This window comes from Podarcis vaucheri (genome assembly GCF_965113315.1).
Source record: "Podarcis vaucheri genome assembly, chromosome: 2".
Lineage (NCBI taxonomy): Eukaryota > Metazoa > Chordata > Lepidosauria > Squamata > Lacertidae > Podarcis > Podarcis vaucheri.
Window position 1 is genome coordinate 87,545,801 of NC_138760.1, and position 26,071 is coordinate 87,571,871.

Consider the following 26,071-nt stretch of genomic DNA (forward strand, 5'->3'; position numbering starts at 1 on the left):
TGTAGGAAAAATATCAAAATTTTCAGAGGAAAATATTCTTTTGAATGATATACCTATTATATGGAAGTTGACAACTGGACAATGCAAATGGGTTCTACGTGCCCTAGGGCCAAAAGACTGGAATTGATGAGCTGGAAGGACAAAAATATGCTTCCCTTTAATCAATGGATTGAAGACATGACAGAACTTGCAGCATATGAGTGGATTTTTTTATATAGATGAAGACATTGTTTGGATAAATATATTGATATTTGGAACAAGTTTATACTGAATATAATAGGTTATTAATAATCATATACGTATTAGCAAACTTTAATGGAGTTTAAATAATCATCAGTAAATAGGCAGTAAATTCACTGTGTTCACAAAACATACTCTTTAAAAAGTGGAACACTTGGTTGGTTTTTTACAACCTGCAGTGTGGTTTCATTTAATTGTAGAATCCATGCTGAGAGCATAGAGAGTCATATGCCAAATTAAATACAAACAAAACAGCAGGATGTTGATACAACTGTGACTTCCACAGGAAGTAGTTAGGATGGTAATGTGACCTTCTTAGAACTTGGGCTGAAATTCTCCTGCAATTCCTGTTTCTGCCCAATAGATCTGTAACACAGCATGTCTTAACTAACGTTTTTGATACCAACTTGCTGGCACCATAAAGATGAGAAGAATTCAAATGAAGGTCTTATTCTTGATGGTCAGAACATTCCTATACTCATATTATGCCAGGACTGAAGATAAGCTGCCCCTACACCAGTGGAACAGCAGCCATATCCAATGTATGTTTGGGAGGGGAAAGGGGGAGAGGGAGAAATGTCATAAAATGACATACATACCCCCACACCCCTGGGGATAGTGTCCACCAACCAGGAACAATGCTTGTGGCCATGCCCATAAGCTCCAAACACAGAGGTAATCAATTAACTCACAATGATGGGGACATCATGGAGCTCCCCCCACCCCCCCATTCTGGACATGAGGAATACAGGCTCTGCAGGAGGAGCCCTAGTCCAAAAGAACACCTTGTGTTTTACATGCTGCAGGTAACAGATTTGAATCCAGGATACACCTCCAGGAAAGGGAGAAGGGCATCCTCACCTTAAACACAACTGAGCCATTGGGGGCCCAGGGGCAGTGAAACCATGGGCAGCAGGCCCTAAGGCTGGTATAATTGCAATAAACACAGGGCAGCCATTACTTCTGAGTAGACACAATTAGGATTGCGCTGGGGAAGAATTAAGTCTTGAATATTGCACATGGCATGTCAAAGGGGTGGAAGTCTTTGCATGTTTTATAGAGCAGATAAAAGTTTTGTTTTAATCTACAACATGATACACAGCCCGGATGTTTAACCAACAAAATTATTGTAAAATGCGTATTGTAATCTTGCAACAAATATTTGAAATTGTTTTGTGCAGTGCATAATCCCAGTGTGTGCATGTGTTATGGAAAACCCTGAGGAAATAAAAGAGGTATTCTGCCAGGGCTGATCTTAGCCAAAAACTACCTTTATTTAAGATCATTGGAAACATGCTTTCGCAAAGTTTTATTAACTGAGGAAATAGTAATGATCAAAATGATGAAATAGGATCATATATATATTGAAATGAGGCCAGCAAGGGAATGTGTGGGGCTCCATCTCTGATACGATACGAGTACAAATGGTTCAAAAGACAGAAGCGACAGTGAGGGAGTAGATGACTGGAAAGCAAAGTTAAGCTTCTGTTTTCAGGGATATCTTTCTCTCTCCCTTTTTGGAGGCTGGCTGAATTATACCCTTGTCTACTGAAACCCTCTTAGTTTAATTCCCACAGGCCTCAGTGACACCTAGGGCAGCGCTGATCAACTGCAGGCTCCTACATCGCTAATCTCAGCCAGCAAACTGATTATGATTTTAGCAGATGTTACAAAATAGAATGGGTCCGTTTTCCACTTCTTTAAATAGGAAATGCTGCGTGTTTCAGACTTACATTACAATTTTGTAACAGGAATGAAGTTCTCTCCAGGGATTTTATTGGATATACTAGATACTTGGATTTATGAGACAGAATAGCCAAACAAGCTAAAGAGACTCAATTCACTTGAGTGGAATTAAATTTTTGCCTTGTGACTTGGTTTTGCATAAGATGTTTGTATATGAAGAGTAAGAGACAGGCTCGCGGAAATAGTGCAAGAGTTTTAAATGAATGCAGTTCACTCCTTTTTGTGATCTCTCTGTGCCAGAACATAACATATTCAGAATATTCTTGATCTCTTTGCCTAAAAGAGAGGCCCTCATTCTTCTCTTATCAAGCATGAATCAGCTCTTCCATGCCTTCTTCTGTGAGTGGGGTTGCTGCCTTTCTACTCAGTTCTTTTTTCACAGCTGCAGTAGTAGTATCATGGTAAATACCAGTCTCAATCTAGCATAGGTCCACCACTTGCGGGTGGCGCTGTGGGTTAAACCACAGAACCTAGGACGTGCCGATCAGAAGGTTGGCAGATCAAATCCCCGTGACAGGGTGAGCTCCTGTTGTTCGGTCCCAGCTCCTGCCAACCTAGCAGTTCAAAAGCACATCAAAGTGCAAGTAGATAAATAGGTACCGCTCCGGCGGGAAGGTAAACGGTGTTTCCGTGCGCTGCTCTGGTTCGCCAGAAGCGGCTTAGCCATGCTGGCCACATGACCCGGAAGCTCCCTCGGCCAATAAAGTGAGATGAGTGCCGCAACCCCAGAGTCGGTCACGACTGGACCTAATGGTCAGGGGTCCCCTTACCTTTAACTAACTTTAACGGGGTTGGGCTACTTGTAATTGATTTTTATCAGCATTGCGTTGTTGGTTAATCAGCAGGTACTGACCACAGCACAAAGTAGAATCCTTGGGTATTGGCCATGATCTAGAGCAGAATCCACAGTGCGTGTAATTTCCCAAATTCATAGAATTGGCTTGACCTTGCTCTTGCTGGGTGAGTAATGGATGACTGTGTGACCATTACAGCCCACTAGATCATGACAGTTGAGTGAGCTGGTCTTGGGCATAATTCAGTTATAGCTCTTTTAAGCAATTATAGCAATTTTAAGCAAATTATGTATTTGAGCCAGCCCACACCAGCTATCATCTCAGTCCTAAAAGCATGCATAGGCATGTTCTCTTGATTTGATTTTTATTTGGAACTGGGGAAGATTTTGCTTAGTATTTCCAAGAGTTCTCAGGCCAGCATATGCATCAGTCTCTTTTCCAGGTCAATAGACTTTGTTGGAGGGAATCAGAAATGCACCTTATCTTAATTCATTCTTATTATTTATTCCATTTCACCATAAGGTCCCAGGACAAGTCACAGCAAGTAATCTCTTGCCAGCTCACATTTCCAGACACAATTGAGACTTTGAGCCAAAGAGAAAGTGTGGTTAACAGAGTGGGGCAGGTCGGTCCTCTCTGGTAATCGGAAACGGCTCAATGGATGGGGCATAGCTGCCACACCAGCTTCCTAGCAGGTAGGTTACTGCTGCTTACCAGGAGCGGGAAGGACAAGGTGGCAGGGGGTGGTGCCAGTCTTCTTCTGTTGGTGTGTTTGTACCACAGTGACTTTGCCACCACGTTCCATTTTGCTCCCAGTAAGCAACAGCAGTCCACCTGCTGGGAAGCTATCAAAGTGACGCCGCACCATCCAGTTAAGCACTTCTACATTCAGAATTATAGTGATAATGTGTTGTCTGGTGGAGTGCTTGAAGTCATTAATTGTGTGTGTGTGTGTGTGTGTGTGTGTGTGTGTGTGGTCTGTCTGTCTATAAGAAATGGTGCATTTTTGACCCAAAAAAATATGTGGTGCAGAAAGATTTTATAAACTAGTTCAGCAATTGTGTTTACATTGCAGAAATTGATTTTACCAGCCATTGTAGCATATATAAGATATATATATGCATATATTGCACTTTCTTTTTCTTTAGGAAGTTGCTCCATACTAAAGGTAAAGATAAAAGACCCCTGGATGGATAGGTCCAGTCAAAGCCAACTATGGGGTGCGGTGCTCATCTCGCTTTCAGGCTGAGGGAGCCAGCGTTTGTCCACAGCTCCACCCACATCCCATACTAGAGATGGTTCAGTGAGAGCAAAGCTTGGTCAGGTTGGGACCACCAAATTCCATGTATATATTGATGCCTCCTCCATGCCTAACCCTAATATTGATTATCTATCATTCAAACTGAAGTAGTGCAATCTGTCGTTCACTAGTCCAAGAAGGGAGTTGTATTGCAAAAAGAAACAAAAGAATATATGTAAAAGTAGAATATGAGTGAATCTGTCCACAACTGTAATTATAAGAATGCTTGAATAGGGGAGAATCCCTCAAAATAATTCAGATTTCTTTCCAAACAAAATCGCCACTAATGTCAGTGTGACCTCCACAGAAAACAAAGTATGCAATAAAAATCTCCCTGTAGAGCTTATCTAACAGCATCAAATAATAAACTCAAAAGAAGATGGTATCTACAAAAAGTTTATCCTCTGGAGGATGCTTACCTAGCAAATGTTCCTTCTTTTAAACATAATTGTAAAATGTGAGACTCATGGCTGAATTAAGTTGCCACCCTCTTTCATTCTGAACTTCTTAAAATAATTTTGTACTCTTAAAAAGGATTTGCAATGACAATTGACGCAGTTGTCTAAAGATAGACAACTGATTATACACAGTAAATTAAGATGGGCCGTGGCAATGTGAGCCAGAGGAGGTTAGAAGACAGAACTTTAACTTAATATAAGCATAGGAAATCATCATGAAAGCTCTTAAGTATACAATTCAATGCATATTTGACTATAAGCCAACAGTCACAAAATATATTCTGTCAGCACTATTGAAATAATAAAATTGTAAATATCTAAAACGCTTTATCCTCACTAGTTAAATTAATAAATGGTATCTAAATATTGTAAAATAGCCAGACAAATGAGCACCACTCTATTCCACCATCATAATAATTCATTATTTGTGTCATTGAATATATTCAGCTTTAATCTAAGAGCATAGGAAGGGCCTGCTGCCTCAGGCCAGTGCTTGAGCTAGTCCAGCCCCCTGTTCTCACAGTGGCCAACTGAACAGCACTTTCCTACTGGTTTCCAGATGCATACTGCCTCCAACAGTAGAGGAAGAACCAGGGGCGAACAAAGGCGTTGTGACACCCGGGGCGGGGTGTCGCTACGCAGGGCGCATGTGCAGCATTGCTACGTATGACACATGCGGCGTACATAGTGATGCCGCACATGCACTGTACATAGCGGTTTGCCGGCGGCACCACTCGAGCGCCGTACGGACTGTGCCGGGATCCCGCCATTGCCGCTACAGCCACGAACGGAGGATCCTCTACATGCGGCTGTAGCGGCAATGGAGGGATCCCACCGCCATCCGTACGGCGCTCAAGCGGCACCGGCAGCAAATCGCTATGTACAGCGCATGTGTGGCATTCTTATGTGCAGCCACACATGCACTGTACATAGCAGTTTGCTGCTGGCGCCGGAATCCTCTGCTCATGGCTGCAGCTGCAAACAGAGGATCCTCCACATGTGGCTGCAGTGGCGCGATGACTGCTCACACCTCCGCGAGCCCCGGCAGGGTGCCTTCTTGTCACCCCTCAGACATGGCGCCCGAGAAGAACTGCCCCCCGCCCCCCGTTGCAAAGCCACTGGGTAGAACATAGCCATCATGGTTAGTAAGCATGGACAGCCTTATCCTCCAGGGATCTGTCGAATCCTCCTTTATAGCCATCAAAATTGGTGGCCATCACTGATCCCTATTAGCATAAATTATATTCATGCTAAGTACAATGCTGTACATATCTTATCCCCAAATCTACCACCATTCTTCATCTGAAAGCAAGTATTTGGTGCACTCTTTACAACCTATGTAAAGGAGAGGTTGTAAAAAAAATGTTTTCATTATCATCTGAAGCACCTTCACCATCTACTCCTTCCAGCTGCTGCTATTATTGCTGCCAGAGGGAGGTGCTTTTATTATTATTATTATTATTATCCAGAAGAGGTTGTCTGCACATCAATACAGCACACATTGCCCTTTAAAGAAACAAGTTCATCAATGAGGTTTCCTATGAAGTGATACTTGGAGGGCTTTGCTGCACTGCTGCTGCTCCTCAGCTTCATCAGGCAAACTTCAGACCCCTGTGACAGGTGGATTCTTCTTCAAAAGCCTTGTGTGAATGATTCACTGGTCTCTTTCCTCACAGTGTGCAGAAGCCTTGGGAAAGCTGGCACTTGAGGGCAGCAGCTTGTGTAGGAACTGGATACCTGCTGGTGGATCTTGCCCTGCTGGTGAATCTTAAGCAAGTGGTTTGGATGGGTATAGCAAGGGATTATAACAGCAGCCCAGCCCAGGTTATAATGGTAGGATACCACGTACCAGTTAGCACACCTTTGGAAAGTATAATAAGCAAAGTTCAGGGAGAAAACAAACCTAACCTGAGGAACTCCAGGGAACAAATATTGTATCACACAGTAAATCCTTCTGATCTTGTAACGTGCTTTGTGCAAGATGTACCATGGAAAAGCAGCATGCGAATAAACTGATGAGGAAATGTGTAATTTACTATATTAAACCCTACAATGCTTTCATTTGTATACACTTTTCCAAATCGTTTGTGGAGATAACACCTATTATATATATTCTTAAAGATATTTCCTAAAGAATTCACATCCATAAGAGGCAAATGCGGATTTAGATAAGATTTGCTGAACATGGCTGTTACAGAAAGATGAAGCATTTTAAATGGCATGTATATTTTCAATGCACGTTCAAAATATTGTCTGCTTAATTTTTGTGCATTCCTTGCTATAGATGTGCCCACATTGGGCACATTCTTACAGAGGCCATCAATTTCAAAGATTGTGCTGCAAATTTAATGTACTATAATTACGTATACTTATCTTTATGGTGGGGAGGAAGTTCAATTTAATTATAGCCTTCTGTTCTTTTTTTAGTTTCTTAAGAACAAGTATAGTGATAGTGTGGAATGCTTATAGCTTTTCACCAATTCTGCTTTGTAATCTTGGCAACATCTGTTTAAAACTGATTTTCCTCCCATCTCATTACACCCTCCTATGGAAAATGCACTAGTAAAAGAATAAATAATAAGTGACTTTATCATCCTTGTCCTGTTGCACAGATTAAAACAGTTTTAGTATTCCTCAGGAACATGATATTCACCCAGACATAATACACTAAAGCTCAGGGCTGTCGGCTATCAAAAATCTTCTTTGACATAACCCACATCTTTTGCAACCTAGTTCCTATGGCATAGTAGTCCACCTCTTTCGTACTAATATTTAAAACAAGTTATTCCACCTTTAGTGATAATGCTGTCACACAGAAGGAAATCTAATGAGTGGCCTGTGTTCTTTCAGAAATGCAAGAACTGTTTCTTAAGTTAAAATTCATATGTCACATCATTTCTAACTTCTAGCGAACTTAATGGACCATTTCCATTTTAAAAGCTTAATTGCTCAAAAGAAAGCTTTGTTGTTTATTTAATGACAAAACATCTCTTTTCAAAGACTACAGGGAAGGAGAGTAGTCCCAGAGATGCTCACTAGGCTCAGTAGACATACCAGGGAATATACCCATGGGGATCGGGTTGGCCACAGTGAGAACAGGATGCTGAACTCGTTGGGCCACTGGCCTGATCCAGCAGCGCCCTTCTCCTTAGACTGCTGCCAAAGATTCATTAACAAAGTGTTGACCCCTTTGTGACTAAAGTTAGGACTAACAGAAATGTAAATAAACCTTGTTGCTCATATGGAACTGTTGTGATACCCAGATGTTTTGGATGAGTAAGATTCAACCCGGGGGTACTGTGTTTTTAAAGCTTGTAGCTATGATTAATATTTATCATTATAGCTAAGGCTGTGCTGAATAGGCCTAAGTAGCAGAGGGGCAGGAAACATGGGCAAAACTGAAGAACTCTTGGTTGGGTTGGGCCTATCTTAAAGATGAGGTGGCTGAGGCTTTGAGTTATATTTACACACACACACACACACACACACACACACACACACTTAGCTGCCTGCCCTAGATGAGATTTGACATCCGTTTTGAATTCCTTTGTAATTCAAAGGAAGGATGCTACCGTCAACACAAATCTGAAATCCTCTTCTCTTCTTGCCTGTCCTCTGTGTCCATATGAAGGTGGGGGAAAGCTGTCATAGGTGGGGTATTCTGCCACAAATGACAAAGGGAACATTGCCAGGCTGACGAGGGCAGCTGCCTCACTGCTTAAAGCTGAGGAAAGCTTTTTTGGGGGGGGGGGCCTCAGCCACCCTGTCCTTAACACAGCCTCCAGTTTAAGTTCTTCAAAGCTACCCACAGCAAAAGATTAACCCAATCTTCAAGTGGTGACAAGGATGTTTTGCCCCAAAGTTGTGAAAAATTCTGAGCCGAATGATTCAGCACTTATTATTACACATCCCAATGCAGTGAAATCACACAACCCAAAGCACCCCTTGTTCTCATTTTTTTAAGGATGCACACGAAACAAAGTGTATTCATAGAGCAGAAAGGGAAAATAGAATCATGTTCCCTTGAATCCTATTAAAATCAAAATATATGTGTACTTACTTCATTTCCAGTATCTCTTCTAACTGTTTTCTCCGTTCTATTCTTAAATTGGCTAGATGTGCTTCTTTCTCACCCAGAGACTGTTGCGTTGAGGCAAGCCGTGCTTTGGTAGCATCCAGTTCTTGTCTGGTCTTATCCAGGGCATTCCTTAGTTCTTCTAACTAAAAAAAGGCATATGAATAAAGTGGTCACAATGGTAATGTGTAAATAAACAGTTAACTCTAAGCTTGGATTCCCCTTCTCTTGTCAAATAAGCAGGCTTTTATATAATAAGGTAATTCAGAAAATTTTATGGCTACCACACTACTTACAATTTTACTTTTTTATTTATTATTTCAGTTATATTCCACCTTTTCTCCAAGGAACAAGGAATTGCTCTACCCTTTTTACCCTCACAACAGCCCTGTGAGGCAGCTTTGGCTGAGAGACAGCAACTGGGTCCAAGATTACCCAGTGAGCTTCATGGCTGGATTTGAACCTTGGTCTCCCAGTACCTAGTCTACCACTTTAACTGCCATGCAGCACACTTTCCTCTTGCCTAGGGGATCCATGGAGTCTGTAGGTAAGAGGGATAAGCCAACCGTCATGCCACTGGAGCGCAGGCCAAGAGGTACAGATGGGGGGGGCTCTGTCCAGGAGCTCCAGTGGTTTTTGTTAGCTGAGGCTAAGCAACCTCTGAGAATAAGAAGCTAACAGCCATATTCTCCAAGTTTCGTTCCCTCCTGCTCACTCCATGCCCCAAGTTGAAGGCAAGCAAAGAGGCAGTGCCAGCCCCAGCTGACAGCATACCATGCACACATCTCTCAATTCCAATAGGTTAATAGGAGACTAATGGGGCATACTTAAAAATGACAATATTCCTGCACACTTCTGTGGTACCAATCTCCAGTATAAAGGACCTTCCAGCGTCCTGCCATTCATTTTCCCTTTCAGTGCAGCTCAACATGGGAGACCCACTTTGATAGCAGAACGATTAGTCATTATACCCTGCTTTCATAGTTATGTCAATTTTGACCTTCAAGATAATCCTGCTACCTTACAGGATAGTTTGCCTAGAAGAGAATTCTCTTTGATGGAAAACAATTAGGCTTGTGATTTTAAAAAAACACACAGCAAAAACCATTCCCCCCCCCCCCCGAATCTCTTTAGATAAACTGTGCAAGTAGAGCAGAACAACTCTTTAGCTGGTGTTAAAGTACAGTGCTGTCAGGCTGGCCTCTCTGGTTAATGTCAATAGCACTACGTATAAAAGGTGACTAAAGTGTGTACAAATGTTGATCTTAGGGGAAGGTATGCCTAGAATCATACACACATCTACTATTTCATCCAGCAGGTCAGTTTAAGGGAGAGAGGGCAAAGTGGGAGTTTTCTTGCCAAAAATAGATTCCTAGCACACTTGCAACACTATACTCCAGAAGGCAACTTTACCACTTGCATTAATTGTGATATATAGAAATCAGGGATGCTTATCCCATTAGTTTCTGTGAAGCAACAGAAGTGAATGGTGGGTGTCGCAAGACTCACTCTTCATAGGAAGAAAAACACTTTGTGCCTGATGTTGCAGTGTTCACACTTTTAGACTTATTAAAATATACTTGTAAAATAATGCATTTAGATTTCATTATTAACATGAGATACCATGAGTCGATTAATTTAGAATAAAAATGGCATTGTATCAGTAAGCTAGCAAAAAAAAGAGTGCTAGCCATGTTATTTGCAAAGTAAGATAGTCTGCAATTCAACATCCATCCTATTCATTCTTAACAGCACTTTTGTTATGAGGTTGTCTCATTTGTTTCTATCTGACAAATCTACCAAAAACTAAATACTGAAAGCATTTGCTAATGCTCATTAATGATGACTGAATAGGACTCAACCTGCAGCTGTACCAGTCCTGCAGATGGATAAATACAAGAAAATGCTTCACTTTATTCATACACACAATGTGGCAGAGCAGAGGTTATATGCTAATGCATGAATCCCAAGGCATAATCTGTACAAACTGTTCTGAACAATTTGGTACAGTATTATTACATTTTGCATCCATTTTCCTCACTAAAATGCCAATATATATGGAATAACATTAAGTTATTTTTCTTCAGAATATCAGAAAGAGGTAGCTGCATACTGTTACTCATTATCAGCAAGTGATGCTCGATATTATTTGAGTTACGTGGGGCAAGGGGAAAGAGTGCATAATTAATGTGCCCTCACAAATTAATCATCTTTCCTTTGCTCACCGTTCCTGGGAGCCTTAAAAATCATCCTTTGGTGGTGCTTGCTTAGCGCTGTCTGAACTGTCAGTTTATTGTCCAGACACTGGACAAAGAAAAATGAAGACAAACTCAGAGCACACTCTGTACATGTGCAGACTCTCATTTTACATTCTCTATAGCACTGGACAAGCAAGAAGCTGTTCCGAAAACCAAACTGCACCCATTGAGCATTACTGACAAATGCTCAGAAAGTCTTGAGGGATCATTTTTTTATATTTAAATCACTGATTTGAAATAGGTTTCCAAGTTTCTAATTCAAATAACCCTACCTCCATGGATCAAAAGGAATAAACACATATTTTTAAAGCAGGCAAATCTGCAACATGTAAAATCAACTATTAAAATACTAGTCTCCATTATGGCTTAAACTTCTTAATTCAATGGCAGGCCAAACATGAACACCTCTGGAAATGATTCTAACTGTGCTGGTCCCGTGGGTTACCCAAAAGGCAAGGTCCAAGTCCGGACCGTGGTCAAAGGTGCAACGAGGAGGCAGTCTGTAGTAGCTGAAGCTGGGTGCAGGGCAGGGAGCTGGGTGAAGTCAGGAACAAGCTTGCAAGCAGGGAGCCAAGGTGGGTCAGGAGCTAAGGCAGGAAAGCAGGGCAGGGTTCAGGCAGGAACTAGCAACCAACAATGTTGCTCTCGCAACTTGGGACTGGGGCTGGCCAGCTTTTATCTGCCCTGAGGCATAGGGTGGCCCCGATCCTCTGGTGACTCGCCTCTCCTGGCCTGGAGGTGAGCACTCCTCCTGTGGGAACTTAGTTCCCTCCACCTCTCTGCCCTGAGCATCTGCAGCTCAGGAGAGGCTGGAGGGTTACCAGACCCAGAGGCAACCTTAGCTTCCTCTGACGGGGCTGAGAGTGGAGCACCTGTAGGCAATGGTTCCTCCATCACCTCAGGAGCCAGAGCAGACTCACTTGATGCCTGCACCTGAGGATCCAGCACAGGTGAGGACCCTTCAGGCTCAAGCCCCAGCCCCAGCTCAGCTGGTTCTGGAGGCGGGGAATCCTGTGCAGGCTGGGATCCCTCAGGTTCTGCATCCAAGTCCAAATCCCAGGCCATCACACTAACTTTCATGTTGTTGTTGTTGTTGTTGTTTAGTCATTAGTCATTTAGTCATGTCCGACTCTTCATGGACCAGAGCACGCCAGGCACTCCTGTCTTCCACTGCCTCCCGCAGTTTGCTCAAACTCATGCTGGTAGCTTCGAGAACACAGTCCAACCATCTCGTCCTCTGTCGTCCCCTTCTCCTTGTGCCCTCCATCTTTCCCAACATCAGGGTCTTTTCCATGGAGCCTTCTCTTCTCATGAGGTGGCCCAAGTATTGGAGCCTCAGCTTCAGGATCTGTCCTTCCAGTGAGCACTCAGGGCTGATTTCCTTTCTAACTTTCATACTTACAGTATATTGCTCAAATGTTTGTCATGTATGTACAAAAAATTACTAAATTCATCCAAATAGTATTTTTCTGGGCATACAATGATCAAGGTATGATCCTAAAACATAAGCCATTGCAAGTTATATTCAAGGTGCTAAGAAAACTGGAACTTCATTCTTAATAGATTTGAAGTGGATGTTAGCTAACAGTCAATGTGCATTTCAGAGACATCCAAATGGGAAACTTCTTGAAGCTAATACATTGTGGATGGATGACGTGCTTGGATACACAGCTAGATGCATTACTTTCCATTGAAAAATCATTCAGACTAGCATCCAAAAGCAAGCCCTATCCAAATCCCTGACCTGACCCAGCTAATAACCTACATGCAGCTGAATCAGGATGAGGGACTATCAACCTGCTTGCAAATTAGGGACATGCTCCCCTCTTCCCCAACACCTGTTCACTTGTGAATAATTTTACACTTTTTTGCCAATGGGTATAAAAAAAGATTTCTCAAAGGGGACGGTATTTTGGGATGTATTTTGAGGCGATTATCTGCCCACATGTAAAACTGCAGGGTTTGTTGGAGTATACTATTTCAAGTAAATAAAAATAAAAGAGTTCCGCATTTTTTGTTTTGTTTTAAAAATCAGTTATATTAATTGTCCCTGCTTTCAATTTATATCTGTATGTAATAAATGCAGACCCTCTGCCAAACATACTGAGCTAGAGCTCTCTTTTTTGTCTATGTACAGGAATGAACCAGAGGCAAATACAAGTAACTTTTGAGGTCAAGTATTTTGGTAAAATATGCTGGTTTCGGGCCAGCCCTTTCAGACTAATATGAGCCTAATCTCCAGCTGAAAGTTTTAGATTATGCTCCTACTGGGTTGTCTAAAAATTCTGTTTACTAAAACAGATGTGTTCTAGTTGTTATAGAAATCTCAGTGTTCTGGAAATACACGAATTAGAATGTTGGAAAGCTATTTCAGATCAACGATTTAAATCGGCTCCTTCGGTTTTTTGGTTATTTAAATAATGATTCAAATCAAGAATTTAAACCTTTGTAATTTAAATTGATCTACTGTGTCCAACGTGTGAGCTATCTGTAGATTTGCACTTAGTGGAGCCACAGACTGTGCCTGAATTATTAGGACTGCAAGTGTAACAGGTGCTCAGGAGCAGGGAGAACTAGCTAACTACCGTAATCACTGCTTCCTCCTATACTCAGACAGGAGAGTTATGCTGCTTCTATCATAAGTAGGTTCATTCAGACAAGCAAACATATGAGATTCATGCAAACGAGCTTGCCCTCTTAGGCTACTTTATTGCAGATTTTGCCTTACTTCAGGAGTGGGGAACATTTTCGGATCAAGGATCACATTAACGGGTAATAAAGGCTTTCTGGGAAATGATATATAATGAATTTTTAAAAATGTTTAAAATAACTTTTGGTTTTGGTTTTTTGTTGTTGTTATAAAACCAGAAGCCTTTCTATTAGGAATTATAGGTACCAACACCCCAAAGGAACAGAAAAGACTTTTTCTGTATATGACAGCAGCAGCACGGATGCTACTAGCCCAGAAAGGGAAAGAAGAAAGAGTTCCTGCCAGAGAGGACTGGCAAACTAATCTGTTAGACTATGCCAAAATGGCAAAACTGACCAGGAAACGCAGAGTCCAAGAAGTCAAGAAATTAAAGAATGGGAAAAGTTTATAATTTATTTAGGAGATGACTGTAAGCAGATGAAAACATTAGCAGGATTTTAATCCCACTTGTAATGTAACAAATATTATGGACAATGTGGATAGATACAAAATATAGACTATGAAATAATATGCAGTTGGAAATGTTGACATTAGGACCCATGGAGGGGAGGGGGAAAAGTTGCGAGATTCAGAGAAATCTCTTTTTATGGATATGTATTTGGCATTGTAACTAATTTGCATTTGTAAAATCAAATAGAAATGATTTCAGAAAAGGATCTCATTACCTTCCAGATAACCTCCTGTGTACCATGTTAGTGATGGGTGGGTTCAGTAGCAAAAATAGGTGGAGCTTTGTTAATGAATGTTATCTTTCATGGGGTTGTGGTGTTTTGTTTTGTTTTGTTTTGTTTTGTAGATCTAAAATAAACTTTTTTAAAAAAAACAAACCACCAAAATAAATGAGAATAGCACCTGGACATTTTTGCTTCACATCTCAGTTTCTACAAGGATTAGAGACTTATTCTTCTTTTAAAAAATTTTTTAAATAAAAACTTAGACAACTAGTGTTTATGGTTCATTATGGCCAATGTTCCTCCTTGCTTCCTCCTGCAAAAACTCATATGCACCATCCAGGCAAGCAAAAGGAATTATCAGAACTCAAGGACACATTTCAGCCAGAGCACTCAAGGAGCTGAAAAGTAGGACTGGTGAGGCATGTTGCTGAGGAGAGGATGTAGCCTGGGAAAAGCCCTGACATAGAGAACTGGGACTCAGCTACACTGGCAAAGAAAAAGTGCTTTATATGTGTTGTATATGCATTATAACACTATGACACCAAATGGCGCTGTGGAGTTCTGTTTTTGCCAACCAGATTTTACAACACGTTTAACTGAAATGCTTCTTTGATGTGTCTAGATCATGGGTAGGCAAACTAAGGCCCGAGGGCTGGATCTGACCCAATCGCCTTCTAAATCCAGCCCGTGGACGGTCTGGGAATCAGCGTGTTTTTACATGAGTAGAATGTGTGCTTTTATTTAAAATGCATTTCTGGGTTATTTGTGCGGCATAGGAATTTGTTCTTTTTTTTCCTTTCAAAATATAGTCCGGCACCCCACAAGTTCTGAGATACAGTGGACCGGCCCCCTGCTGAAAATGTTTGCTGACCCCTGGTCTAGATCCAGCCCTGGAGAGGAATATCTGGCCCTAGGTTCTCCACCCCTGTCTTACCTTAATAAGTCTACCCATAGCACGTAGATGTCAAAGGGAGATGATACTGCCAGCTTGGAGTAGCAAGTGGAATGGGAAATGTATTCTGATTGAAACTGTGGGGTGCTCTGTTGACAATAAATGTGAATACATTCATCCAAACCCATAAAATGAAGCAGCCAAGTATTTCAACCAACTAGAACATGGGTTACAGTCCCTGGGTTGTCTCCCATCTTACTCATACTCAGAGCAGTCCCACTGAAATTAATGGGCACAACTAATTCAATTCATTTTTATGGATCTACTCTGAGTAAAATTTAGTTGGATACAGCTGCTTATATCAAATAGAGTATTTGATCCTTCACTTAATTACTGTGCTTTTTCTATTCCACCAGGAACACATATTACCTAACAAAGGATTTGGATTGTAATCAACATTCTAAACGAGTTTAATTTTTTTGTGTACTCTGTCCCCAAGGTTAAAAACAGAAGTGTAGGAAAACTTTCACTCACTGCAAGCATGATCAGAACTATTTATATAAATTGGAGTGTGAATTCATTTTTGTGATGTGCCTTACAAAAGAGTTCCAATGGTCACTCAAACATGGACAGTGTTTAACAACAACACTTACATATGCTTCTGTACCCAGCAGAATTTACAGCATTTTTAAGGAAAAGTTTTCCTCTTCAAATATTTCCAGTAAAGAGCAGAGTTTATACAAAATGATTAGGAGTGAGGCTAGTCTAAATATAATATACTTGTAAGGGAAATAACATTTATTTCACTGAGATCCCAGGCACTGCTGATGGCAGAAGCAAGGCTGGAATGTACAGATAATTATCTTTAAGGCCAGTCGACTGTTAGAAGGCCTACATAATATCACCTTTAAGATCAAGCCAAGACATTCCAGTCTGAATCAGGGTTTATTTATTAAAGGATTTAGCACTTTTAGATCCCATATTGCTTGGAAGACCACCAATTTCCATTCTCAAATATCCAATTTCTCCAATTTCTTGTTACATGCGTAAAACCCTCAGGATCACATCTGCACATTCACAAACGAAGGACACAAAAATACCTTCTCTTTCGCTGACATAAAACTCCATTGGAATCACCTTCAAAGAAAATCTTACAGAGACTCTTCAGTAATTCATTAAGCATTGTTCATCAAGATATGGCAGAAAACATCAGAGGCATTTCTGCCTGGATGTGTTCAAGTTTCGACTGGACTGGACTGGGCCAGAAACAATCAGATCAAGGCTGATTCCGGAAGGTTCTGGAAGAAGCTTTGAAGACCAATTTTGAGCAGACCAAGAAACAGAAATGATACCCATTTCCAAATGAAAACTAGGACAGCTGAGAGTGACACACTGAAATAAGGGCTCATCCCTCCCCTTTGATTTTTTAAAAACTTTGTTGTATTTTGCTGTTTTAGTCGATTGCTTCAGGAGAACTATCCCCCTGTAATTGTGCACTGTCTTTACCAATTCATGATGCTAAGCTAAATGTTATACCAGATATGCAAGTCAGAAGGCTGAATTAGATATGATGAGAAATGCATTTTATGTTATTGTTTTTAAAAGCACCGGGGTGTCTTTGTTCTAGGTTGGGACCACGATGAAAGGAGATTTAACCCTTTCTCACATGCCATTTCCCTAAAGAAAACCACCCTCAAAGCTGTTGCTTGCTCCAAGATGCAAAACCAGTTTTATCCACACCATGGTCTTTGAGGTTTGAAGTTCAGGTTTATTCCAATTTCTTTGTGTTGAAAGTATGTGGAGGATCATTGTGATATTGAGGAGTTAGTGTGGTGCAATGCACTCCCTCCTTCTATGACCAGTTTACCTTCACCTCTTCGTAGTCAGACATGATTTTTCTTCTGTTGCTTTCTGTTTCATTTTGTTTGCTGTCTCAAACATCTGTTATTCATCTCTAGAAAGTCCTTGATGACGTCTCAAGGCCATCCACCTGTTTAGGAAGTATCTGGGATGGCTGCACAGTTATCTATACTGGTTGCTTGCCACTGCACACTTAATCTGTCCAAGGATATAAACATGATCAAAAGTGTTGTGAAACCAACACTGTAGTGTAATTACTAAAACAACCTGTGGTTCAAGAATAATTTAGTGAAATGCAGTATGGTTGATGAGATTAAGACATAAAATGGTGGGGAAAGTCCATCTCTTGAAACTTCACACATCAATTGCTGTTCTCAGGGGTTCCCAGTAACTGAAAGGACATAAGTTGTCTTTCTTTGATTTGCTTTTTATTTCCTCATCCTATAAATAAAATCTATGTATTGAAGAACAGACCTGGTGTGCTTTGTTGCTTTGTCCAAACCAAAAAATAATCTCTGCCCCTTGGCAGAACATTCCTTTTCATGATTTTGGTGAAGAGTTCCTTTTTTGCTTTGTTGTTCCCCATGGCAAGAAACCTTCACACTTCTTAGTCAGGCTTCAAAACCATTCCAAATATTCTGTTCCTATGGAGCAGCTTTCTGCAGGCACAGCCCTCAACAGGAGAGGAGTGGTAACAGTTATTATAATTATATTTCTATTTTTTTTCTGCATATCTTGAGATTCCCTGAATGTACAGAACGTTGATAAACCCCTACATTGTCTACAGGCAATTCCATTCCATTGTCCTACCAGTCAGCACAGAACCATCAAGTTTGTTCCTACAGATAATGATAAATTGTATTACTCAAGTAGTTTCTTTCTTTAGAAGCTTCTCAGACATTCCTTTGTGTAAAAAAAAAAAAAAGGGCAGCTGAAAGGCAACCGGCCTGTCTGCCATTATCAACCTTCCCCTTCAATATGTAACTGCAGTGGTATGTTGCAGCTGTAGTGACAATTTACACGAAGAAACCAAACTGAAGTTCCAGAGGTCTTTCCAGTGACTTGCATGGATTGGCTGTGCACCCAAAGACATGCCCTGAAATCTTCTGCAAAGCACAATAGTTACATGACAGATGCTTAAGTCAACTGATAAGTCAAAGAGAAACTGTTCCTTGAGGGTGGAAATATTACTATTTCCCCTCTTTATATATTGTTTCAATACACATCAGGCTATGTGCACAAAACACTATTTCCATGAGTTTCCATAACAGTAAACTTTACTATGTCTTCAGTCTACTTACCAAAAGTAATATTTAATTCAATGGTTTTATTATTGCTCTAGTTCTTGTTCTTGGCATTTCCTACTTTGATACCCGTATTTTTTATTTCACCAATCTTCCATTTCCCCATAAATATATTTTCTTTCTTTCTATACACATTATTGAACTGTCAAGTGTGCCTCTCTCTCTCTCTCTCTCTCTCTCTCTCTCTATTCATATGCTTTACTTTATAAGTAGCAAATAGCTCTGATCAATTTTTAAAAGAACTTTTAATCAGCCACAACATTGTCTCAACTAAGTTGGGCTGCAGTTTTAAAAATATATATATTATTTTTCAAACAAGCATTTACGAAAACCAAACACATATGCAAATCTGGCTGACCAACTAAAATTCCTGTGTTTAATCAACTAAGAACTGAGTAATAGACCTGCTTTCAAGCCTTTGCTTCCAACAGTTTTCTGCTCTCTCTAGTGCCAGTACTGAGGGCATGCTGAATTTGCTCCCACAAGATGTACTAATGACTACCAACAAGGACAGTTTTGTAAGAGGATTAGATAAATGCATAGGAAAAATAAGCCTATCAATGGTTAGCAATCGTGAGCACTACATATTACTGTATTTTTCTGTCTTTTTGGGACTCCAAAGTGAGAAAATGGGGGAAATTGCCCTCATGTATAAGACGACCCCAATTTTTAAACTTAATTTTTCAAGAGAATAACCTAGTCTTATACACGGAAAAATACGGTACCTTCGGGATCAGAAGCATGTGTCTGAATACCAGTTTGGGCGGGGAGGGGAGAGACAGATAAGCATGGAGAGTGCTATTGTTCACATCCTACTTATGGCTCTGTGGAGACATCTGGTAGGCGCTCTGGGAACAGAATGCTGGACTAGAGAGGACTTTGGTCTGATCAATTAATGATTCTGTTTCTCATAGAGGAGGCACAAATGGCGTGAGCACCTTACCTATATCCCCCCAGTGAGGTAGACAAATATGGGAGCTGAAGGATAAGCCTTCTCCTCAGGTTCCAAGTCAACCAAACTTCTAAAAAGTCCAGGTTGTTGGACCCAATACTGAGGCTTCCATCCACGAGACCCGACTAGGGATAGAAGGTGAGAAATAGAAAGAAATGCTGCTGACTCAATGATGAAAAAGGGCAGAGAGCCACTTTACACTAATTTTCTCATCCAGACATTGTCAGTGGGAGGTTTTATAGGACAATGGCATAATAAGAAATTTATGACAAGCATGTCCAAACAATGCAAAACATTTTTTCCCCACAACACAGGGCATTCCAACACTTTTAAAGCCAGTGACAATTTTAAAAACAATTGAAAGAAGATTTCTTTTTTAAAAAAAACAACCACCACAAAATCCTGTCCCAGGAATTTTTAAACTATTGGTATTCTCCTGAATAAAACATATAGCACCTAATAATGTTTAGGAAAGAAGGCCATACAATTATCCACATGCATAACCATGGTTATTAAGTTAAAGCCAAACTGAAGTAAATATGATTTATTCCCACTCAAGTGCACAGAGGACCATAGCCTAAGGGAGGACAAATGATTGAAAAGATGTGTCATAATCTGTACCTTGACGAAGCAGAAACAACAATAAATGGTGTTAATTATTAGCCCTCAGGTAGGCTCAGCAAAGACATTAATGACCAAATTCATTCTCAGACCCAGTTCCTCATTTGTAGAATGGATATAATTGTGCTTATCAGAAAGGATCACTGTGAGAATGAAAGCACTAAGGACAATAGAGTAGCTTGCACAGCTTTAAGCCCCACATACAATAACTGCAATTTTAAAATAAGCATAACTGAGCTATACTAATAAAAGCTTGGATTTTTATATTACAATTCATATACTGTAAGAGAGCTTATTATGTATCTAAATATTGTGTGCACAAAGAAATCAATGTGATCTTCAAGGTTGCAGATCCCCTGTGGCTATTAAGCAATAATAATAATAATAATAATAATAATAATAATAATAATAATAATAATAATAATATCTTTATTGTCATTGCCCCCTCTCGGGGACAACGAAATTACTTAGTAGCATGATGCTTGTTCATTTATTACAGAAGTCTCAAGTTGGTATGATTTGGGCTTTCACATGCCCCTTCCTGTTTTACTGAATAGATAAAGTAATTGTTGTTGTTGTTGTTTGTTTGTTTAGTCGTGTCCGACTCTTCATGACCCCATGGACCAGAGCACGCCAGGCACTTCTGTCTTCCACTGCCTCCCGCAGTTTGGTCAGACTCATGTTTGTAGCTTTGAGAACACTATCCAACCATCTCGTCCTCTGTCGTCCCCTTCTCCTTGTGCCTTCCATCTTTCCCAACATCAGGGTCTTTTCCAGGGAGTCTTCTCTTCTCATGAGGTGGCCAAAGTATTGGAGCCTCAGCTTCAGGATCTGTCCTTCCAGTGAGCACTCAGGGCTGATTTCCTTAAGAATGGATGCGTTTGATCTTCTTGCAGTCCATGGGACTCTCAAGAGTCTCCTCCAGCACCATAATTCAAAAGCATCAATTCTTCGGCGATCAGCCTTCTTTATGGTCCAGCTCTCACTTCCATACATCACTACTGGGAAAACCATGGCTTTAACTATACGGACCTTTGTTGGCAAGGTGATGTCTCTGCTTTTTAAGATGCTGTCTAGGTTTGCCATCGCCTTTCTCCCAAGGAGCAGGCGTCTTTTAATTTTGTGACTGCTGTCACCATCTGCAGTGATCATGGAGCCCAAGAAAGTAAAATCTCTCACTGCCTCCATTTCTTCCCCTTCTATTTGCCAGGAGGTGATGGGACCAGTGGCCATGATCTTCGTTTTTTTTGATGTTGAGCTTCAGACCATATTTTGCGCTCTCCTCTTTCACCCTCATTAAAAGGTTCTTTAATCCCTCCTCACTTTCTGCCATCAAGGTTGTGTCATCTGCATATCTGAGGTTGTTGATATCTCTTCTGGCAATCTTAATTCCGGCTTGGGATTCATCCAGCCCAGCCTTTCACATGATGAATTCTGCATATAAGTTAAATAAGCAGGGAGACAATATACAACCTTGCCGTACTCCTTTCCCAATTTTGAACCAATCAGTTGTTCCATATCCAGTTCTAACTGTAGTTTCTTGTCCCACATAGAGATTTCTCAGGAGACAGATGAGGTGATCAGGCACTCCCATTTCTTTAAGAACTTGCCATAGTTTGCTGTGGTCGACACAGTCAAAGGCTTTTGCATAGTCAATGAAGCAGAAGTAGATGTCTTTCTGGAACTCTCTAGCTTTCTCCATAATCCAGCGCATGTTTGCAATTTGGTCTCTGGTTCCTCTGCCTCTTCTAAATCCAGCTTGCACTTCTGGGAGTTCTCGGTCCATATACTGCTTGAGCCTTCCTTGTAGAATTTTAAGCATAACCTTGCTAGTGTGTGAAATGAATGCAATTGTGCGGTAGTTGGAGCATTCTTTGGCACTGCCCTTCTTTGGGATTGGGATGTAGACTGATCTTCTCCAATCCTCTGGCCACTGCTGAGTTTTCCAAACTTGCTGGCATATTGAGTGTAGCACCTTAACAGCATCATCTTTTAAAATTTTAAGTAGTTCAGCTGGAATACCAGCACTTCCACTGGCCTTATTATTTACAGTGCTTTCTAAGGCCCATTTGACTTCACTCTCCAGGATGTCTGGCTCAAGGTCAGCAACCACACTACCTGGGGTGTACGAGCCATCCATATCTTTCTGGTATAATTCCTCTGTGTATTCTTGCCACCTCTTCTTGATGTCTTCTGCTTCTGTTAGGTCCTTACCACTTTTGTCGTTTATTATGGTAATCTTTGTACGAAATGTCCCTTTCATATGTCCAATTTTCTTGAACAGATCTCTGGTTCTTCCCATTCTGTTGTTTTCCTCTATTTCTTTGCATTGCTCATTTAAGAAGGCCTTCTTGTCTCTCCTTGCTATTTTTTGGAAATCTGCATTCAATTTCCTGTATCTTTAACTATCTCCCTCACATTTTGCTTGCCTTCTCTCCTCCGCTATTTGTAAGGCCTCGTTGGACAGCCACTTTGCTTTCTTGCATTTCCTTTTCATTGGGATGGTTTAATGTATAATGTTGCGAGCCTCCATCCATAGTTCTTCAGGCACTCTGTCCACCAAATCTAAATCCTTAAACCTGTTCCTCACTTCCACTGTGTATTCATAAGGGATTTGACTTAGATTGTATCTTACCGGCCCAGTGGGTTTTCCTACTTTCTTCAGTTTAAGCTTGAATTTTGCTATAAGAAGCTGATGATCTGAGCCACAGTCCACTCCAGGTCTTGTTTTTGCTGACTGTATAGAGCTTCTCCATCTTTGGCTGCAGAGAATATAATCAATCTGATTTCGATGCTGCCCATCTGGTGATGTCCATGTGTAGAGTCGTCTCTTGTGTTGTTGGAAAAGAGTGCTTGTGATGACCAGCTTGTTCTCTTGGCAGAACTCTATTAGCCTTTGCCCTGCTTCGTTTTGAACTCTAAGGCCAAACTTACCAGTTGTTCCTTTTATCTCTTGACTCCCTACTTTAGCATTCCAATCCCCTATAATGAGAAGAACATCCTTCTTTGGTGTCAGTTCTATAAGGTGTTGTAAGTATTCATAGAATTGGTCAATATCAGTTTCTTCAGCACCAGTGGTTGGTGCATAAACTTGGATTACTGTGATGTTAAAAGGTCTGCCTTGGATTCGTATCGAGATCATTCTATCATTTTTGAGATTGCATCCCAATACAGCTTTTGCCACTCTTTTGTTGACTATGAGGGCCACTCCATTTCTTTTACGGGATTCTTGCCCACAGTAGTAGATATGATGGTCATCCGAACTGAATTCGCCCATTCCTGTCCATTTTAGTTCACTGATGCCCAGGATGTCAATATTTATTCTTGCCATCTCATTTTTGACCACATCCAACTTACCAAGGTTCATGGTTCTTACATTCCAGGTTCCTATGCAATATTTTTCTTTACAGCATTGGACTTTCCTTTCGCTTCCAGGCATATCCGCAACTGAACGTCCTTTCGGCTTTGGCCCAGCCGCTTCATCAGCTCTGAATCTACTTGTACTTGTCCTCCGCTCTTCCTCAGTAGCATGTTGGACGCCTTCCGACCTGAGGGGCTCATCTTCCAGTGTCATAACTTTTATATGCCTTTTGTCTTTGTCCATGGAGTTTTCTTGGCAGGGATACTGGAGTGGCTTGCCGGTTCCTGCTCCAGGTTGATCACGTTTGGTCCAAACTCTTCATTATGACCTGTCCATCTTGGGTGACCCTGCACAGCATAGATCATAGCTTCTCTGAGTTATTCAAGCCCCTTAACCACAGCAAGGCAGTGATCCATGAAGGGGAGATAAAGTAATTAGTGAAGTGGATTTCTACTACATTAATTAGACTGTAGTATTGCCCAGGTGATTTGAACTGTTCTGGGAAAGAATGAAGGATTTCAATTGAATGGTCAAAGATACACTTTTTTCAAACATGGTGCAGCCAGTTTACACATTAATTGTCCCATGTGGTAGGGAGGAGAGATGGCAAGCAAGCCCAATGCATGGGCCATTAATACTCATTCATAGCCATCCTGCTAACTATATTGTTTTAAAAAATGGAAAATGGCTATGCCATGGTCACTCCACCATGATTTCTCCTCTTTATTTTAAATTAAATTTCAGCCCAACCCGCAACTAATCCTTGGAGTAATCCTGCTTGGAAGTAGAGCGCCAGCAAGGAGCAGTGGTTAGAGTGTTGGTCCAGGCATGTTGGTGACCGGGGTTCAAACCCCAACTCTGTTACGAAGGTCACTGGGTGACCTGGGGCCAGTCACGGCTTCTCAGCCTAACCTACCTCATAGGGTTGTTGTGGGGATTAAATGGGGGGGGACACACACATTAGCACCACCTTGAGCTCGTCCATCTGTTGAATAAAAGGGAAGGTTCATTACTAAATTCATTGTTTTCCTGGCTTCAAGACTATGCACATTTACAGCAGAGTAAGTAAGCATTGGGATCCGAGGGCAGGAAGAAGAAGAGAAGAGTTTGGATTTGATATCCCGCTTTATCACTACCCGAAGGAGTCTCTAAGCAGCTAACATTCTCCTTTCCCTTCCTCCCCCACAACAAACACTCTGTGAGGTGAGTGGGGCTGAGAGACTTCAGAGAAGTGTGACTGGCCCAAGGTCACCCAGCAGCTACATGTGGAGGAGCGGAGACATGAACCTGGTTCACCAGATTACAAGTCTACCGCTCTTAACCACTACACCACACAGGAGGAAAGGTCAGCATTGGGAGGATAGAGAGAGAAGATCAACATGGAGTTAGGGGAAAGGGAAGGGTGGGGAGATCAACAGTGGCAGTTTTGGCCACTTTTCATCCTCCTCCAGCTGCCACCCCTCTCTGGCCTTGGTAAAAAGCAAATGGTGTTGCTGCTGCAAAGCAGCCTCTGGACAGAAAGGAGGCAGAAGCCGAGAGGAGAAGGAACAGCACCTATGTGCACCGGGGGTTGGATCTGCCACCCCTGTGGATCAGGAAGTTCCTGCCATCCAAGGCAGTCATGTAATGTGTCCTCATGGGCAGCCTGGCCCTGGGCTAATTACTGGGGAAGCAAAAATTCTACATGTGATAGTGATTCCTTCCAGTGAAGGACATAAATATAGGCAGCTAGACCAGTAGAACTTTGTATGGTCATGATATTCTGAAGATGTTAAGAAGAGTATGTCCAGTGGATCTCTTGTACCAGATCAGGAAAGTAGACTTCTGGGAGACTCGAGCAGGTGCACAAATATGATAGCTCTTATTAAATTCAGTTAGAGCAACCCAGCGTGCCAGCTGTAGATCACTCTTGCCCTGGAGTGGACTAGTCCTTACACTGGCTAGCTTTCAGTGCCAGATGAAACCATTTCTGTCCTGCTGGGCCTTTCAAGTGCAGGCAATCCTAGTTTTGCATGGGGCGGCTTCCAAGTAAAGAGTTCTGTTCCACCCTCCCCCACCCAGTTGTGCCTCCATCCCTCCCTGTCAGTGATGTTTTAGTGACATTTTCAGGTCACTTCCGGGTTCGGTGCAGTGTGTGTGTGTGTGTGTGAGAGAGAGAGAGAGAGAGAGAGAGAGAGAGAGAGAGAGATTGTGCGTCAATTGGACACACATAAATTGGCCGTTGCTTGTCATCACCTTTGGCCTATGTATGATGGAGGGTAGTGTGTACTGAAATTTAGTGACTTGTTTGCTTGTGTAATATTTTTATTTATTTTTATGTTGACCTGTTCTTGTATATTGTGACTCACTCTGAGATCTTTCTACAATGAAGGGTGGGATATATTATTTAATAAAAGAAACTATATCCATAGTCTGTGATAACTGCTTATTAACTTTTGGAAACCACAGAGGACCACGTTGGTCTAGCAAGGCGAACAGTCTATTATGGGCTTGTTCCAAATGCAACATATGTATAAGGCTCAACCACCCCCATGTGGAAAATGTTATGTCATAAACTTCATTTATATTTGATTTATTGCATAAGGTAATGCATTTTGGACCAATGGAAAGAAATCCAGTATTCAATGGAAAGCAACATTTATACAGCAGTCATTAACATTCACACGTAAAGTTTACTGCCAAGATATCACATGATAGGAAGACTCACAGAAAACAAGGTTCTGCATGGGTCAGACCGTTCCCATAGTTCAGCAGTGCAGGAGTCAGGAGGACATGGCCTCCTAATTCATATCCACAACATTTCAAGGATAAAGAAAGAAAGGAGAT

General features: G+C 41.3%; 1 protein-coding gene across 11 annotated transcripts in view; it reads right to left on the bottom strand.

The window, feature by feature from the left end:
* ERC2 (ELKS/RAB6-interacting/CAST family member 2) overlaps positions 1–26,071 on the bottom strand; it is a 529,811-nt gene that overhangs the window by 211,309 nt on the left and 292,431 nt on the right. For all 11 annotated transcript variants that reach the window (XR_014216005.1, XR_014216006.1, XR_014216007.1 and 8 more), the window contains one exon: positions 8,599–8,759. Coding sequence is in view for 3 of the 11 variants with exons in the window: in XM_082209373.1 (XP_082065499.1) it covers positions 8,599–8,759 (161 nt within the window). In the remaining 8 variants the exon portion in view is untranslated. The remainder of the gene's footprint in view (positions 1–8,598; positions 8,760–26,071) is intronic.